Here is a 19225-nt window from a genome sequence, read left to right on the forward strand (position 1 = left end):
AAAGTCTGTTCCAGTCACCAGAGCCCACCGAACGGGCGGGGTGGGGTTTTACCCCAAACCAAACTCATTAACTATAAAACTTTATCTTGGCTTAACAATAACATAAGAGAAACATGGAAAACATCAGTTTTATTAATATCTCTTACTGTTCCTTAATATACTAAAATTAAGCAGATGAGATTCTAGTTTATTGGTTATTTTCACTTGTTGGAGCTCTGGATGAGTACAGAGACTGCTGTTGGATTGGAATGTCACAAACACAGAACGGAGCATGTCACAAATCCTCGGGTGACAGGAGGACCAGATAAACAAGGAGGAGGCCCTGAGCAGTTTTACTCTTAAAGGGTGTATCTGCTGATTCAGTCAAAAGGAAAGAACATCAGCTGTCATTACCTAATTTACAATTGCAGACATTCAATCATAACCATCTTTGTTCCTTTTTCTTCTGATGTGTAGAGAGAAGACTCTTCTGTGTTGACCTTGGTTGACCTAAAAAACAGGAGTGCATCTCTTTTCGGGGTGGGAAAGATTGATGTTATTTGTTGTAAATTACTAAAAGAAGTCTCCGGTGACGCGTCCATCCGAAGGTTTATAGCAAGAAAAACATCTTCCTTGCTCGGTGGAGGGGTGATGGGACTGCAGGGCGCTTTCAGAGAAAACAGTCAAGTTATGGGTGAAAGGTTAATTAATGACAGAAACAGGGCCTCTTTGAGATGCAGAGACGGAGGACATGTTCCTACCTAACGTTCTAGGAATGTTCTTTAAAGGTAACAAAAAAAATATAACCTTCAGAGAAACTTTAGGGAACAGTCTTTCAAGGGTACCTGTTCGCTGCATTCAGTTTTAATATAAACATAAAATGGCTCCATACAACTTGTTCAATGTGACCCAAGTCTCATGACAGCCAGGGATAGAAAATTGTTTTTAAAAGAGGCTATTTACACCCTTTTCACAGCCCAAATATTCACTGTAGCTGCTGAGCTACAGTAATAGAATTGGCGCTAAACTCATCTTAAGTGGGTGCAGGAGCTCCATCCTCTTGTCAAACCAATTTGGCTCTAGAGACTTAGGATTACATTGGACGAGCTGTACGGAGCCATTTAAAAGACAACATTTCAACACAAGCCCCTGTCTACTTCAACTGTTTGGGAGAATGCCACTGTCTTTTTATAAATGGGCTACACCACTTAAGCTGACTTAAAAGCTCTAGTCTGTTGGTTTGACAAACTGACACCAAATAACAAAACGTGTGAATCTATGGCAAAAAAGTCACTGCTGTGAATCTAAATGTTTTTTTGTCACTTGCATCAAGTTAGTGTGAAACTATCCCAATGGACTTCCATGACTTTCTGTTTAAAGGGTGAGAGGAGTGCCCCAGACGAACCACGCACCCTTTGGGCAATGACCTTAAAGGGTGTCTCTTTATCATAACAGTAATCACTATGGTAATACAATTATAATCATTTTTATTATTTCTATTATCTATTATTATAATGTGTTTATTATAATCATGATTAGCAGTAAGCAACAATAATGTGGCTCATATCACCGCATCTGTGATGTTTGAACAGCTATAAGGATAATACAGACTTGTGTTGATTAAAATTACTTGTCATGCAAAAGAAAACATACTTATTGCTGCTGTTCGCGGACTGACTCATCAGAATCACGAGGTTTAATATCTCTGGTGATGGTCTATATCTTGCAGTTTCGCTTTCCCCGCTCGTGTTTTGGGATACTGTCTCAACTCATTAAGTTTCGTTTCTCCGGTCTGACACCCTGCGTGGGTGCGCCTGCTTTAAAAGTCTGAGCTCGACTTCTCTCAGTGCAGCAGTGTAACGACCCGGACGGACAGAGAAACACCGCCCCTGTTGGTTGTCCGGGAGTAGAAAGGGAGCCGAAGTCACCGGGACGTCCTCTGAGATGCAAATACGCTGTTGATGAGCGACATCCGTGTACAGCCTAGGAACCCGAAGATTTATTTTTTTTATTTAAAATAACTTCGATCATATCCATCTTTAACCATGGTTAATAGGACTTTAAGTTCACGCTGTCAGATTGGACTCGAATTCTTTGAGTTTCTGAAGGAGACAAATCGTGAATCCGTCTCAGACAGACTTGAGCTGAGAGACATTTACAACACACAGTTCAGGTCGAGGTGGGTTGGCTTCATATTATGCAGGAAATTGATATTTTATCGTTATTGTTATTTTTTATTTTTAGCATTTTACTATTATTATTATTATTATTATTATTATTATTATTGATTTAATTTTTGTGTGTTTTTTTTTTAGGATTCCAGGAACCAAAGACCCAAACTTCGGCTCAGTCCTCTATGCCCTGAAGGCGTCCAAAAAAATAACAAGACGAAGAGACACTATTCGCTTCAACCCCACGGTATGCACTTCCATCTTGTACTACAGGGCACCTGAGGCTGCTCAGTCCTGTAAATAACCGCATTTACAGCTGTTGCGAAGTGATAATCCGAAGCTGGTGTGCAATCTTTGACTTTCATCAGCATCATTTGTCGAGATCAATGTATATATCAGTACAAATACAGTATGAAGTGGATTAACGGGTGTCTTTTTTTATATGTATGTAATTGTCATTTAAAGGTACAGTTAAAGAGAGTTCATGGGGTTAAAGTCTATGACACATCTGACCACTATAAATCATTGGTAGATAGGTGTAGGTGTGGTCTGGAGCCTGTTGGACTGGTGATCACATGACACCCTGCACTGTAGGTCAGTTCTAAAATCAATGTATGAATACAAATCTATCATTTTCGATATTGGTCACAGGTGTGATGACTATTTAAGACAAAATTATGTTACCTTTTTACCTTTTAAAAACAAAAATCATGTTGCTGATACAGTGTAAATCACTTTTTTTTATGCACTTTGTATCTTCAGTAGGATCACAGTGTTACATACATGTTAACATCAAGTTTTCAAACTTAGAACATGAATTTGAAGTGATGCAGTTAGCTCCTACATTACATCTGACAGAGTGCACCAGACCTGGGATTTATATTAATGACATTGGTGTTGCACACACAAAATGTGGGCGGGTGCCAAAATTGCACTAAAATGCCAATTTAAATGCCAAAAAAGAAAAAAAAAAGTTTTGATGTCAAAATTTTGATTTTAACACTTAATCAAATATAATGTTTTGAAGCGGCAGCAGCCATGTGTCATTTTCAAAACATGCTTTTTGTCGTAAGCCCCAGTGACTTGCAGAAGTTGTGTCTGTGTTAGGACAGGGAAGTGTCACAAAACCAAATGTCTGGGCTGTGAAATTCCCTTTTGTTGCAGGTGTGGAGGAAGACATAATGCATTTATTTTGGTGTTGTTGTGCTGTTGTGTCCTTCTGGCAGCAGGTGGCAGACTGGCGAGCTGAACAAGCAATCCTTTTGCCTTCCCCTCTGAACATTATTTTGGGGTTTTCAAGATGATTAAACGATGTTGTTAAACATCATTGTAGTGCTAGTAAAAAATAAGGTAGAAGTATCTTTTTGTTGTGTATAAAAGGTATATACTCAACATTTGTGTATGTTTGTGTAATTAGAAACAAAGGATGCTGTTATGTTTAGATGCGTTTTATATTTATATTTAAAACAGGGGGATATCATTATGTCCGCTGCCAATAACATATCATAAAAGAGCAGATATCCGCCATCTGATAGTGAAACAAAGACAAAATTGACGCTTCTTCTGCACAGGTTAGAGCTCTTTACGTGGACCAGTGGCATTCACCCAGGGGCCGTCAGCCAGAGCCAGCCCAGAGTGGAGCTGCCAGTCCTGACGCAGCACAGGCCCTCACCTCCGGAGATGACGCAGTGACTGGAGTTCGAGCCCGGAGGAAACTGGCTGGTCTTCTGATGCAAAAACTGAAGAAAGACAGGTAACATAATCTTCATCCTCTCAAGAGACTTCTCTGTTTTTTATAACCCATCATCTTTCACTACGAAGCAGTTTGTCAGCATTGTCAAACGTGTTGAATCACTTTTGTCACCAACTCGATGAAAAAGGAAACTGGAGTGCAGTTTTGCTTTGTGGACAAAAAGGCTGAATTAATTCAAAGTCCAGAATCACAACAACAAGCTTCAGTTACTCATGTGATGTTTAAAGAACGTTAATGCAGTCAGTGTTTTGCACCCGCAGAACTCAGTTCATCTCTGACAAAAATGGAATCCGCATTGACTCCGACCAGCAGTTTGAGAACGGGAAACTTTCCTTGTTTGTGGAGGAGTATGAGGTACTAATCTTACCCAGTATTCCCTGATTATTATCTCCCTAATCATATAAACCCAGTGATGCTCATGGCACAGATGTAAAGCCATGTTTTTCTTTTCTTATCTTTTTGAAACAGAGCATTGTTAATCTGAAAGTGGAGAACACTGGGACAGAACCTGTGTATTTCACCTACTACACCCCGCTGCACTTCCTCAAGTACTTCCGTCTGCACGATGAGTACAAAGTGACCAAGACAAACCCCCTGTGTCTAAAACCAGGTGACGTAAATGTCACGACTCCGTGTCTTCTCCAATGAGAGAGAATTCACACAACACAACAGACGTCATTACCTGTTATGATCTTTTCTCAGGTGCAAGCTATGAAATCCAGGTTACCTTCAGCTGCAGTTTGGTTGGTTTCTACCCAGCTACACTGGCCTTTGAATTCAAACCAGACCTGGAGTCCTCCACTGCATTCCACATTGTGCGCTATATTGAGGCTCAGTATATAACTGCCTTAGGACGGGAGCTGGCACCCATCGCGCCCTACAAGCCTCGCGCCCTCCCTGCCTGGACCCCTGAAGTGGATTGGCAGATTGTGGATGGGCAGCGACCTGAAGGGTATCACTGTTCACTCAACGCGCTGTCAAACATGCAGCATATGTTTAAAAATGTAAATGTGATTAATCCAACTTTTTAAAAGATGTTTTCTTCTTTTACCAGGCTGTCAGTGCTGCGGCTCAAAAATGTGGTTGAACTAAAACAGTATCGAATACCAGCATACATGGACCAGCTCATCAACTCACTGAAGCAATCTGTTTTCTTCCACGATCAAAGGTATATTCAGTTCAGTTTGCGATGTCAGCTGGTGTGGAAAGCCTAACCTCACTTGTGGGTTTTGCATGCATGTTGAATGTGTTTTATTTATTACATTAAAGCCAGTAACAGTTACGTTTATATACAACTAATTGGCAACAGCAAACAGGTTTTGAGGAAAACTGAGAGCCAACCAGATTTTCCAGCTGTTTTCTATCAGCATAATGCAGAAAATTTGGGTAATTATTGTATCTTTTGCAGTTGAATACTAATTGACAAGATATTTAATTTCTTTTCTGCAAAATATTGATTTTGCATGCAATGTTTGCTTTTAGTGATTACTGCTAAATGAAACTTATTATGGTTGTCTTGGTTTAAAACAAAGATAATCAGCAGTGACTTGAAACACGAGACGGAACAAGACCATTTTAACCTGACACATGGTCTTTTCCCTTCCTCTACCAGTGCTTATGTTCCTTATAACGAACCACAGAGAAGATGTCAGAGTCCTATGTTTTTTATCCCCTATCCATCCAAACCACCTCCCCGGCAGTAAAGATTACAACGAATAATTAAATTCACATAATGTCCAACTTTAGTGGATCACTACAGATCACTTTTGGAATTAATCTGTAGGTGCTGTTCAAGATTAGACTTAACGTTTCTATGGATGTCAGTTTTTAAAACTGACAAAGGCCAAAACCTGACCTTCTACAGACTAAGGAAAGACTTATTTTTAGCACAGCTGTTTGCGGGAAATGCCTTATTAGAATGGTGAGGCAGGCAAAGGTCAAGAATCAGGGGCAAGCGTCCTGGGAGCCGAGGAATCCCCTGTCGACATGACAGAAATTGACTGGCGACCTCAGGCAGACGGCCTGTGGTCAGGACAGTTGAGAGGATCAGGTCTGCAGGGGATGAGGACACAAGGCTGGAGGATGGCGCATCTCTGGAGGATGGTTGGGAGGACGACCAGATGTTAAGAGCTGCTTTGGAGGCCAAGGTGCAGAAAAGAAGCTAGCGGGTCAGATGGTAGCAGGCCTGAGTAAAGGCTGACAGCTCACAGTCTGAAGTGAAGTGAAAATCAGGCTAAAGACAGAGCTGTCCCTCTGTCCCCCTCATAAAAATGTGTCTTCCAATAACCTTTTATCCAAAGGGGATCAGAAATCAGGTCGTACAGTTCATCAAGGAAAGCTGGGTCCACGACAGGTGAGTTTGTAGTGTCAGTAGTGTCTCCCTTGTGCATACAACAAGGTGAGCAAAAGCAGAAGGAAAGACCCGCATGCAGACACAGGAAGCAGACCAGAAGAAGTTTAATGAATCTATTGCAAAAAGGCAATGAACACAAGGCTTATGGAACTGGTGAAATAAGGCAGCCCAATATGGCAAACAAATCTGTCGAGGATCAACAGCCCCGAAACAGGCAAGGTCAGGGAAAAACAAAGCAAAGCTCCAAAGTTTGAGAATAACTGTGAACAGATATACACACAGACAAGCACATGATTCTCTCCAGGCGATCCCCATTATGCCTCCCCTGAGGCCTGGCAGAGATAACAATGGGAAAACAACCCAGCTTCTGTTCTACAACATATACATTGCCATACAGTTTGTTCCTTTTCCTTGATCTTTTCAGAAGGGCCTTGCTGGAAAGTCCCTTGAGCTGGGAGAACTACTCCGAGAAGTTTCATCTGCTGCTGTATCTGGAGGAGCAACAGATGGAGGTGGACATCAAGAGATACAACATCCCCAACGATGACAGAGCGGAGGCCACCATGACCAGAGACCGGGACAACAAGAAACTTCTTGTTCTGGAGGTTAGTATTTGCTTGAATTATCAGAAAGCACAAGACAAGTGCCGTCCGATATGTTTTTGATTATTTTGATTAACAACGCAACATATTCACCTGCCAGGTCCCTGGTGTGTCAGAGAATCGCCCCTCGGTGCTGCGAGGGGATTCGTTGTTGGCCTTTCCAGTTGGTGAAAAAAAAATTAAATACCGTGGCTACGTCCACAGCGTGCAGCTCGACAGTGTCAAACTCGGCTTCAGCTCAGAGTAAGATCAACCCATCCCCATTAAGATGCAATAATTAAAATATAAGAATATTTGTTTGACTAGTATTTTCCTTGTTTGTTAGTATATGAGATTCACATATTTTTTGCTCTGCATTTATTTGCAGATTGCTTGATCGTTTTGTGGATGGCATGAAGTTCAATGTTGAGTTCACTGTCAACCGCCTGACTGTGCGTGTTCAGCACAGAGCAGCAGAGATGGCAACTACACGCAGGCTGGGAGAGGTGTTGTTCCCTGCTGCAAACCTCAATTCTCAGCAAACTGAGCTTCCCCAGCTCAGGTTAGACATGCACACATATAGACTGTGTATATATTTGTTTTAAGGGCAGTTCCTTTTGTACTTTATGGTTCACTGATTTATATCAAAACAAAATGATGTAATTCCAATGCATTAAAATAGCTTATAATGGAAGCATTTTAAGAGCTTCATAATGGACTGATAACAAAATAAGCAATGTTATTCCAGGTACTTGAGTTACCTGATGAGAGTACATGCTTTTCTTTGCACGCAAACACAATTTCTCCACCTTTAACTCAGCACTAACATCATATGTGTCATCCTCTGTCCTCCATTAAAAGGCTGTTTGACTCAAAGCTGGAGAGAAACCCAGAGCAGTATCGGGCTGTACAGCACATCGTAGCTGGCTCATCCAAACCTGCCCCCTACCTGGTGTTTGGCCCACCTGGAACAGGTAACTCAAGTACCAGCATCTAACTTTAATCTTTAAGCAAAGTAATCATTATTCTAATTCTTCTGTTCAGGCAAAACTGTGACTGTGGTGGAGGCCATCAAGCAGATAGAGAAGAACCAGGCCTCCTGCCATATCCTTGCCTGCGCTCCCTCCAACAGCGCTGCTGATCTGCTCTGCAAGAAGATTCTGGATCACGTGGATGAGCGTAAAGTGTTTCGCATGTACGCCACCAGCCGGGACCCAAAATTAGTCCCTGATGAATTCAAAACAAGGGTATGTTTGAGATACGAAGCTTTTCTTTGATGCACAAAGTAACTGATCCACCCTTATACACTTGCTTTCTTGCTGCAACACTGCTGCGCTTGACGTGTTCGATGCTGTTTCACTAAGTTTTGTGTACATGGACACTGTGCTGCTTTCACAGAAATGCTCTAACCTGGTAGGGGAGTGTTACGAGTTTCCTGCAAAAGAGAAGCTGATGGAGTACAGGATCATAGTCACCACTCTGTTATCCGCTGGAAGGTAGTGAATGACTCTGAGACTACAGTTTGCTCACCTGCACGCCACTATAAAAAAAGCTGCTCTTCACCAGTCAGTTTTACTGTCTGTCTGAGTAGGTTTGCTAACGTGTTTTGTACTCTGATCTCTGCAGGTTGGTCACAGGAGACATCCCTGAAGGTCATTTCACTCACATATTTGTGGACGAGGCGGGACACGCCGTGGAGACCGAATGTTTAGTCCCACTGGCAGGTGAAGAAAACCAACAGTGATTTCTGTAATTATAGTGAACTTGTTTTATTTGTTGTTTTGACTTTGTTGTCTCTGGACCAAAGGGCTGCTCTGCGCAGAGTCTGGTCAGGTGGTTCTGGCTGGAGACCCCAAACAGCTGGGACCCATTCTCAGATCCCCATTTGCGATCAAATTCGGCATGGGTATGTACAGACATACTAAACATATATAGTGTCCTGTTCATGAAACTTTAGATAACTGAACATACATAATTCTGAAAACAAAATCTTCCTCTGCTTGTGTGTGTATTTCGGCTGTCTGCAGGAGTGTCCCTCTTGGAGCGCATGATGAATGATTTCCCTCTGTACCAGAAGAAGGAGGACGGGTACAACAACTGCTTTGTCACCAAACTGCTGCACAACTACAGGTGTGGCAGTAGAGATGGATATAGTTCACTCCTTGACAGAAACAAGTTCTCCGATTATCCCCGTCTTCTAATATGCTTTCGTTGGTGTCCATCCTTTTCAGGTCTCATCCTGCCATCCTGAAGGTTCCCAACGATCTCTTCTATGACGGAGAGCTGCAGGTCTGTGCAGACGAATATCTACGCAACTCCTACTGCAGTTGGGAATACCTCCCAAAGAAGGTAATGATTCTTCTTTCAACACACACTGAAAGAGGTAAATCCCGTCATCTCATAGCATGAGTTCGGTATCTCACTACGGGGTGCATATTCCTTGAAAGCTCACCATCATTACTTGAGACCCATTGGCTGTGTCAGGAGGGGGGAAATCCTTCTCCTATAAAAACCGACATCAACATCAGCTTATTCAAAATAAATGCACCTCTTCCACTATTCAGGAAAGGAGGGTGGTCTGGTGAGATACTAAGCTCATTTTAACAGAGAACCAGGGTTACTTGCCCTCAAGTTGTCTTTTAAACTTTAGCTTGATATCTCACAATGGGGATTTATTGACTCCCATATTGTCGGACAACTTTATCTTGAAAACTGACTGACAGATATTAACCGCGGCCCTCAGAGGAGCCCACGCTCAGCTCCCAAAGTGGGCACGGTGCATAGAACCTTGCAACGCAATGAGGTAAAGCTCAACTGGCTGCCAAGCATATATGTGACTGACCCGCCTCTAAACAGAGCTCAGAAATTCACCATCCCCTTAGTAGGGTGAGCGTGTCAAACGAGTGGGGCTTGAAGCCTCTTGCTGCAACAGGTCAAAGAAATTGTCCCAACGATCCAAGGAGGAAGTCATAATGTGCAAAGATGTACTATTATGCCCATGACACAAAAAGCTGATCTGTTTCCAAACCTTGTGTTTTGTAAACATAGATGCATAGTGTACACTTTGGGCACAATGTTCGTGGGAGTCACCCTACAGTAGGTTTCATATTAAGTCAGTGTTCATAGAAAAACAGGCCTTGGCAATGCCAACAAAAGAACATTTTGAGATTTATCTGATATAAAGGCCTGGTCAAGAAAGCTTTCTCCTAATCCAGTGAGTCTTGCAAATAGCTGAAAATTCCAGGCACTGAGCCTTCTGTGACCTTGAGCAGTGGTCCTCAAACACATAGTATTTGCAGACATGTAGAGGCTCTAGCTTTCTGAATGGTTGTGATGCCATTCTGTGGAAATCCAAACACATCCAGGTTTAGCCCTATGATTGTCTTTGTTTAGTCATTGTTGAGCTGGATTTTGAGATGTAAGACATTCTGCCAAGGCCAAGATCCCCTATCTCGCAATGTTGACAAAAGAAAAAAAGTATTTGTGTATTCAGTGTGTGACTTGGATCCGCTCCAACATTTAATGGGTATAACTTGGCCCATGTTGGACCTTTCTAACAAGTTTCATGAAAATCAAGTCTGTAGTTTTCCTGCAGACAAACAGAGAACGGAGCCAAAAACATTGACAGAAAATAAATTGCCAGATAATTGTGGTGGAAATAATATCTTATTTACACAAATAATAGATAATTCACAGAAGGTTGTCTTTGTATAATTTATTAAAGTGCTAAAAGCAAAAAGCAAACAGAGTTAATCAATTTCAGTTGACCAGCCTCAGCCACCAAGCAAACCCTGGCAGAGACTGAGAGAAAGAGTCCGGACTGAGATTTTCCCGAAACAATATCCAGCTGGCCAGACAGTCTTGGATGTACCCACAACACCTGACATGCGTCCGGGGAGCGCAGAGTGCAACTGTGTATAAACACTTCCACATAAATCAGCGAGGTCACTGTATCAGAGTAAGTGAAACGTTTCATAGTTAGGCCAGGTAGGTAGGTTGGTAGATGGATGGATGGATAGATAGATAGATAGATTAATACATGAAGGGAAATTAGGTTATCATTAATTTAATGATTTCATGGATGTATCTCTAAAGAAAAGTTAACAGTTTCTGACCATGCAATTCTGCATTCATTGTTACTGACAAAGAAAAGTACGATTGATTTCCGTTTTGTCATTGGGGAAATCAGTGAGTCAAGGAAACTGATACATTTGATTACTCAATTCTGCAGGAACAGGAAACAGACCGTTGACTGTCTGTGTTATGTTTTCCCCACCTTAAGTTTCTTCCTCCTCACAGCAGCACAGCATACACAAGACATTCTCTAAAGTCTAAATATATATATATATATATATATATATATATATATATGTATATGTGTGTGTGTGTGTATGTATATGTGCATGTGTATATATTATTACTAAAACAAACATTCTAAATAAAGTTTAACATTTCCCTCAGAACTTCCCAGTGATCTTCCATGGTGTGACCGGCGTCGATGAGCGTGAGGCCAGCAGTCCATCTTTCTTCAACATAGCAGAGGTGGAGGTGCTGATGGACTATGTGAAGAAACTTCTGTGCACACAAGGCAAGAAGGGCCTGGCTACCATCTCACCCAGAGACATAGGCATCATCGCCCCCTACAGAAAACAGGTCAGAAGGACCTACAACACCTACAACAACCTGCTGTACTTGGAAGTTGCTTTGATCAAAGAACACATGAACACCTGTTGAAGGGGGAACATGTAAGTAGATGTCAAGTAAAAGCTGAATATGTTTTTTTCTGGGTGTCACACAGGTGCAGAAAATCCGTAGGGCCCTGGAAAAAGTTGGGAAAAACCTTCCATTTAAGGACATGAGCGGCCTTAAGGTGACTAAATATTTCACACTTAAGTATTGTGAACACACAGCGGAAGCAGTGTATTAAGTGTATGAATATAAACTTTTGTGTGTCAGGTTGGATCTGTGGAGGAGTTCCAGGGTCAGGAGAGGAGGGTGATCATGGTGTCTACAGTTCGGAGCAGCCCCGACTACACAGAGATAGATAAACAGTTCAACCTCGGCTTTGTCAAGAATGAGAAGGTACAGCACAAACACAAGCGTGCACATTGTGTGTGTACACACCAAACATTATTTTGACACACTCTTTTCTTGTCCAGAGATTCAACGTGGCTGTGACTCGGCCTAAAGCCCTGCTGATTGTGGTGGGAAACCCCAGAGTGCTGAGCAACGATGAGACCTGGGCCCAGTACGTATAACGTGGACTCTTCTGATCTCTGCTGTCAGCATACACATATTAACATTTAAATTGTATTTTCAATTAAAGAGAGCAGTCCCTGTTGACTTTGTTGTTTTTCTCTCCCTCCTGCTTGTCTGCAGGTTCATCCAGTACTGTAAAGATGAAGGAGGCTACACTGGTTTTACTCCAGCAGAGGACGACGAGGACATGGTGATGAGACTCTCTGCCCTCTACATCAGCATTGAGGCTAAAGGTGACAAATGTATCTTCTTTTGTTTTATTTGTTTCCCCTCAAACAAACACTTTGAAAAGATGCTAAAATCAACCGCCTCACTTCCTTTCAGTGGAGACTGCTGAGAGTGTCGTTCAGCAGATCCTGGACCCCGAGTGGAGAAACGACATGTAAGGGGAAATGAAGAGCACAAACGTCCATCCTGAGCACTTAGCTTAATTCTGCTTCTAGTCTGGTTTATTTCTTCAACGGATGATTGGAACAAAAGGTTTATAGCAAGTCTTTTTCCCCCACAATTTACTTAAATTCTCCGTAAGGGGCTTAATGGCACAATCCCACATCAAAGCTGCAATATATTAGAATTGACCACCTGCTGAATTAATTCTCCACACAAATAGGGGGCAACTTACCATCAGAGTGACCGCCAACTAACGCTCACTGTAGCTGTTACCTAGTTAGCTCAGTCAGCTATGAGGATAGCGGTCCTATTCCCTGGAGTATACACTGTGGGCTCACACGGCTAGCACAGAGGACTTGGACTGCTGGGGCTAACTAGTTAGCATGCTAACTTTAGTAGCAGTTCTGATATTCTGTTGATATCATTTCAGTTAATTTTTGTAAGTTTTACTGTAAAACTTAAGCCCACAGGTGTTATTCACCACACAAAAACAACATGACTTGACCAAAGACAGCGAACGACAGGGAGCTGATTCATGTTTAGAGCAGCTTGTCTTCATCTACCTCAGTGGAATGCACCAACACCACTTTCAAACGTTCCTTTAAGATTTTCCAGTTAAAATCACAGCAAATAATTATCAATGTTGAAAATGAATTTTACCAACCAAAAATAAGATTCTCAGGTTTATTTAATTGACTGTGATTGATTTTGTTCGCTCATCATTGCTCTTTAATAATCATTTAGTTTAATGACTTTTTGGTTCAGTGAAGTAAATAAATATACGGCAGGGATTTTTTTGCATGTATGTAGTGTCCAAACTTTTTTAAAATCACCACGAGGTTGTTATTGATCAAATAAAATGTTTATGGTCTATTTAAAACTGGTATTTTCTGAATTTAGAAATCAATGCTTTTTCAAAAACTTAAAGTGAATTTCTCAATTTTAATTATCACCCAAACCACGGCTGGAAATATTTTGGCTCATTTGGAATTTGTTGGTTTGATTTCACTGAGCTTGGAATTTTGTTATTACATGGCAAAAAACAATAGTTTTTCTAGTCATAGGAAAATCAATACAATTCCTGCATGAAACACTGAAGACAAATTAATACACGATTGAAAGCTTTGGAAATAAGTAATAACATGGGATTTGTATAATTAATAAAGTAATTTTGCTGATGGGAAAGTTTGAAAAAAGCAATGTTAATATGAATAAATGTATTTAAAAAAAAGCCTTTGCAAGACTGTTTGACTTTTGTGAAAATCCTTGTGAAAGTTTGTAAAAGATGAACCAGCTAAGATGACATAGTATTTCAAAAATACTTTATTAACATGTTTGTCTCGTCAAGACATTCAACACATCCCACTCCTGTTTGTAAAGCGTCATCACAATCAACATTTTCTCTCGAACTAAGGTATTTGACATTACAGACACAGAGGCACTATCCAGGAATTAGCCCCAACCTGTGACATTCTGATGTGAATGTACTGGTTAAAGGAAAATATCTCTATTGGGTTATGATGGTGGTAGGATCAATGTTGGGACCATTAAATTCACTTGACCTGATCTCTTATGTAATATGTTCAGCATCTCTCTGCTCTGCCTGGAGGATGATGAATCTGTGATGAGAGTACATATCTGGAAAATGTTCCTAAAGTTTAAATTGTGGTTGCAGCCACTGATAAAATTGGCTCTAAAGCTTTTCATCACAAATGTGTTGCAATTTATATATATATATAAAAAAAAAAAAATTGCATTGTCACCGGACATATATACTTTTTATCAGTTAGCCCCATCCCAAAGGTCATCGAGGGCAACACTTCTAATCTCATCTCAACGAATGTCTCTCGTGTATAATGTCAAATAAAAGGCCTGTTGCACACCAACACAGTCCCAACTCCCAACAGTCAAGCCAGCTGCCAATCAGGTGGCATTAGTAATGACATCTGAGCTGTCAATAAAGTTGTCAGTTGAAGATTTTATTTAATAAATCTCATACACAGAATGGATCTTTGTAGACCTGTCTGAATATCAAGATGGCTGTATAAAGTGTGCATCATTATCCAACCTGTATATTACAGTGTGCACTTCAGAAAAACCAGTGAGACGTAAAGACTGTATACTGGATCTGAATCGACAGTACAGAGGTCAGACAGGAGGTTTGTTTGGGGGAGGGAGGAGTTGGTGACGTCTTGGTAGAGGCAAGTCTGTCAGACCAGTGTGAGCGTGACTGAGGGCATTGTGTCTGACAATAGACCACTGTCTCCAGTGCCAGTTTAAGCTATCACCACAGAAGAGAGATGGAGTGAGGTGCAGCCCAAAACCTCTCAGCACACAGTTGCTACTGCTTCAGTATATGTAGGTTTCAGTGGATTAATGCAGTGACAAGACTCTCTAAATTTAGTCCTCCGTGTCAGAAGAGAAAGCTGGGCGGTGGGGGGAGACACAGATCACTTCTGAATCAGCAGTTGGTGAAATAGGACGGCAAGGGTGTAAAATTAATAGTGGTGTGAGAAATAGATGGATTGTGTCTGAAGGAGGGGTTTATGCAAGAGAAGAAGGGGTTTCATACTAAAGCAAAACTGTCAGCAACCCGCAGCCGTGAGAGCGGCACAGTCAGTGGGCATGTGAACTATAAGACCCTTCTCTGTAAACAATCATAACACAGAGGCAGATCCATGATATATTTGTAAAGTATATGCACGTATAAATACAAACATACATTCATATAGGAGGAAGAGGGGCAGGTCCTTCACACAAACAAGCTGGCAGAGAAAAAAAAAACTGCAAAACAGAAACAAAACTGACAGTGTGTAAGTAGCAGAGGTTTTTTTCTTTTTTTAAAAAAAGGCTGATTTGTTTTGCTTTTAAACAGGTGTGTCAGTCTTTCATATTCTTCTGTGGCGTATCTGCATCTGTGAAGTAAGTATAGTCCACGGAAGCCATTGATTTAAGGTTTCACTAAGTGTAGAAAGGGGGGAGTCCTCCCTCTGGTGCTGATTGGCCAACAAACTCCTTTCACAGTAGTTGGCAGCCGCCCCTCTTCTTGCGCTTGCGGACCTGCAGCGCTGCTCTGGTGGCCATCTCGAACACCTCCCTCACGCCGTCCTTGGTCTTGGCGGAGCACTCCAGGTAGCCAAAGGCACTGATGCGGTTGGCCATGTCTCTGCCCTCCTCAGATTTAACTGGCTCCTGAAGGAGACACATTATTCTCATTTTCAGGTTTCAGGTTTCATTTTAAGTTGCCACTAGAATAGGTTTACTTGCCGTAATGCTAAAAAACATCAGTTTTGTAATACAGCAGCACTGTATTCATCATGTTTTCAGCTTCCAGTTAGCTTTACTTCTACCATCAATATAGGCATGAATTATGCAAATGATGATGTAGTGTCATGTCACAAAGTCACTTAATTTAAGGCGGGGCTACTGACAAGGTGTTTCAGGAGCAGTGTTTTCTGTGGGAGAGAGGAGCTTCTGTTGGGGTTCCTGTTTTACTTTCAAAACCTTTTACATGCACAAGAACTAATACAACACACTAAAGGAAAGGAAAAACTGAAAAGCATAATAGGTCTCTTTTAAGGGTTAAAAGAGACAGTGGATATAGATGTGTCATGGGGAGGTTGGAGAGAAGTGCGCACCTGTTTCATTTTGGCCAGCTCCCTGCGTGTGTGTTCATCATTCCTCAGGTCCTTCTTGTTACCCACCAGAATGATCGGGACGTTGGGACAAAAATGTTTCACTTCAGGCGTCCATTTCTCAGGAATGTTCTCTACAAGAAGGGAAAAAAATATTACAGTCACTGCACAGTCAATTCCAGATGTTTCTCCCTACAAGGACAGCTGAGAGAGGCCTCGTCCTTTCCCTTGTGACTGTGCAGACATAAACATCGAGAGGTTACCAACCCCTCCGTGATAAATGGGAGAGTCTGCTTGCCAAAATCGGCCCCGGCTCGAAGGAGATGCTGTGATAAGAGTATCTGTGGCATTGCCCGTATCAAAACAGTGTGGGAGAAAGACTAAGGGCCTCAGTCGGACTAAACAGGACTTTTTTTTCTCATTGGTTCGATTTGTTTTTTGAGGGGCCAAGAACATTCAGATCCTAGCCTGAAATACATGTGACAGATTCTGTGAATGCTTCCAGAAAATGTCTTCAGAAATTTGAGCCCCACACAACTACTGCAGCAGCAGCAGCAGCAGCTCGATTACAGTTTGAATTAAACTCAATTAAAACCCATAAGCGTCTACATTATGCATTGATCAGAGTCGATCTTGGAAGCTGTGCTGTTAAAACTTCTCAATGATTTATTCAGATTGCTGCGTTGGGGAAACGGTCATGTGTGGAATTACTTAATTTACCGTCTTGAGTTACTAAACCAGAGAGCAGACTAACAGCAAACTGTAATAATTTAATCATACTCATGAAGAAACACCATCTGAACAGGCATTACACTTTGACAACGTGGATCATTAATTGCTCAAAATCTGCACACAAGCAGCAGACGGGAAATTTGTGTGAAAAACATAAATAACTAGAAGGGAAAAACTATAAAGGAGAATCAGTACTTATTTTATTTACTGCACTGACAGATGAGCTCCGCTCGTGGTGGAAAATGTGGAGATTTAATGGAACATTAGCCAATATGCCCTTCTGTATGTGTGCGAAAAAATAAATCATTATAGCTTTTCCAATGCACTCAGACAGAGCTCCCTATTAGGTGTTATTGGCCTGTTTTCATTATCAGGGCATGCAAGTTCTGTGTTTTCTTTGACCCTTCTTCTCTGTAGATTGAAGCTCTGTCTAACTCCTTCTTAAAGCACCACCATATAACTGTCTGCTTTATTGTTATTAGTATTTTATCAGACGTACACACGTTTTGGGTCACTTCAGTTCTGCTGTCAAGAGAAGAAACACTTTACAGAGACACAATAATTTTCTAAATTAGCCTTCACCAAATTGACACAGGCCAACTTGAAATCAGAAAATCTTCTGAGGCTCACCGAAACGTTAAACCACTACTGCGATCAACACTCAAGACTCAATTAAAGTACTTACACTTTTTTTTCATACAAATAACAATCCTATGTGAACGTTAGCCGAGGCAGTGCAGTGCAAACTAATTATCCATCTACATACACGACATAATACCTTAAATATCTTTGAACACAAGCAGTTTTAATTCCCCATTATTGATGGGCAGTTTGTACCCAGCGTTACCTAAACTGTCGGGGCTGTCTATGGAGAAGCACATGAGGATGACGTCTGTGTCAGGGTAGGAGAGAGGCCTCAGTCTGTCATAGTCCTCCTGACCAGCTGTATCCCACAACGCTAACTCCACCTAACACAGATGGCAAAAAAACAAAAAGCATGTGACACATTATTAAAATTAGACTGGATATTCTCACTTTACTGAGAACAGGATGAAGATGAAGGAAATGAACAGAGACATGGAGAATATGGGCATTGAGACTAAGGAGGAAGATGAAGGAAAAAGATTTAAAAAACAAGTCACTCCTCTGTTAATAGGCCTAAAAAGCAACTCCCCAGAGGTTGAGACAGCTCCCGCAAGTTTTACTGAGGCGGTTAATCAAATTGTTTACAATCCCAGAGGGCCTGACCTGATCTACATAAACAAATGCACAGCAAATTATCATCTGCTCGAGCCGGAGCTCACACACTGTATGGGAATGTCTCACGTACAGTAGCCTGAAGAGTCGTTGCATGTATACATCATGCAACTTTCGACTGTTACAAGTCTCCTAAATGGCTGTGGTCTTTTAGCTTTAGCTGTTAACTTGACCTAGTTTATCCAACAAACTGTTGGTATTATTTTACAGTGACCTCACCAGTGTAATTACAAACACAGCTGGGGAATTGGGTAAAAACAGTCATCATCGGACAACTACACAGCATTCTAGCAGCTCATCTGGACTTTTCTGACGTCTCCCTACACTCATGTCTCACCAAAGTCTTGCTTATTGGCTGACAAACTACTTACCTTGGCAAGACTGCTTGGCCACACTGCCTTCTGACTTACAGTGTAGCACAGACAGGGCATTCTTAACAGTGTGTGAGACAAGTGGGCTGAGCTGCACCACATCTTCTGTCTGGCAAAGTCACTTAACAGCACACCATAATAAAACTGTGTCTTATCTGCTGCTTCTCAAATCTTTGACCATCAGAGGTGGACAGTAACAAAGTCCCGACGCCGTGTTAAAGTACTCAAGTAGATTTTCCAGATTCCAGATCAACTTTGAATCCCTTAACTCAAATATCTGTACTTTCAACTCCTACATTTTCAAAACAGGGTCATTACTTTAGTCTGAATGCATCTGAGAGGAATTATCGATTATTTTTATTTTGCGTCACACCACAGCGCTTTCCTAACATCACACGACTCATTTTGACCTATGTGTCTCGTATCTGCAGCCCTCTGACAAGAATACTATTATTTTCTCAATGTTTTGCTGATCGAGACACAAGTATCTCTACCTCTGCTGAAGGATGTGTTTACATTTGCAACCTCTGATTACCACTCGGTGTCTGCCTTGAGCCTCATCTATGGTTTATTATAACAATGATGCCCTTTACAGGTTTCTTTTCTTGTATTTTAACTCCACCTTTTAGTATCAGATCATTGTGTTTGGTACCTCAACAGAAGGGTGACGAAAAACCAGACTGCTTGGTGGAAATGAGCTTTTAAATTTGATCAAATGATAAGTCGGAGGTGGTTAAACATTCA

The 19225-nt window shown here is 41.4% G+C and overlaps 2 protein-coding genes across 3 annotated transcripts in view; one reads left to right on the plus strand and one right to left on the minus strand.

Moving 5' to 3' along the window:
• Window positions 1-1822: 1822 nt before the first annotated feature.
• Window positions 1823-14781, plus strand: LOC119022204 (putative helicase mov-10-B.1). Its single transcript, XM_037102811.1, has 23 exons — window positions 1823-2158; window positions 2295-2397; window positions 3722-3903; window positions 4164-4257; window positions 4372-4513; window positions 4606-4855; window positions 4958-5071; window positions 6681-6861; window positions 6959-7101; window positions 7226-7399; window positions 7699-7811; window positions 7882-8084; window positions 8236-8333; window positions 8464-8561; window positions 8645-8743; window positions 8865-8967; window positions 9069-9186; window positions 11299-11490; window positions 11636-11707; window positions 11794-11919; window positions 11997-12085; window positions 12217-12329; window positions 12421-14781. Exons 1-23 carry the CDS (start codon window positions 2025-2027, stop codon window positions 12480-12482), a joined length of 3003 nt encoding a protein of 1000 aa, XP_036958706.1. The 5' UTR covers window positions 1823-2024; the 3' UTR covers window positions 12483-14781.
• The window catches only part of LOC119022205 (rho-related GTP-binding protein RhoA-D), a 240017-nt gene continuing 235236 nt past the window's right edge, over window positions 14445-19225 (minus strand). For both annotated transcript variants that reach the window (XM_037102813.1, XM_037102812.1), the window contains 3 exons: window positions 17701-17821; window positions 16125-16255; window positions 14445-15678 (listed from right to left, as the gene is read on the minus strand). In XM_037102813.1, coding sequence (XP_036958708.1) covers window positions 15505-15678; window positions 16125-16255; window positions 17701-17821 — 426 coding nt within the window. In that variant the 3' untranslated portion in view covers window positions 14445-15504. The remainder of the gene's footprint in view (window positions 15679-16124; window positions 16256-17700; window positions 17822-19225) is intronic.

Source organism: Acanthopagrus latus, chromosome 7 (assembly GCF_904848185.1).
Source record: "Acanthopagrus latus isolate v.2019 chromosome 7, fAcaLat1.1, whole genome shotgun sequence".
Taxonomy (NCBI): Eukaryota; Metazoa; Chordata; class Actinopteri; order Spariformes; family Sparidae; genus Acanthopagrus; species Acanthopagrus latus.

Excerpts from the sequence above, each read along its gene's own strand:
- LOC119022204 (XM_037102811.1), top strand. The coding sequence starts at position 2,025 with ATGGTTAATAGGACTTTAAGTTCACGCTGTCAGATTGGACTCGAATTC. Across the intron at positions 7,102-7,225 it reads AAACTCGGCTTCAGCTCAGA|ATTGCTTGATCGTTTTGTGG; the intron begins GTAAGATCAACC and ends ATTTATTTGCAG. Across the intron at positions 11,920-11,996 it reads GCTTTGTCAAGAATGAGAAG|AGATTCAACGTGGCTGTGAC; the intron begins GTACAGCACAAA and ends TTTCTTGTCCAG.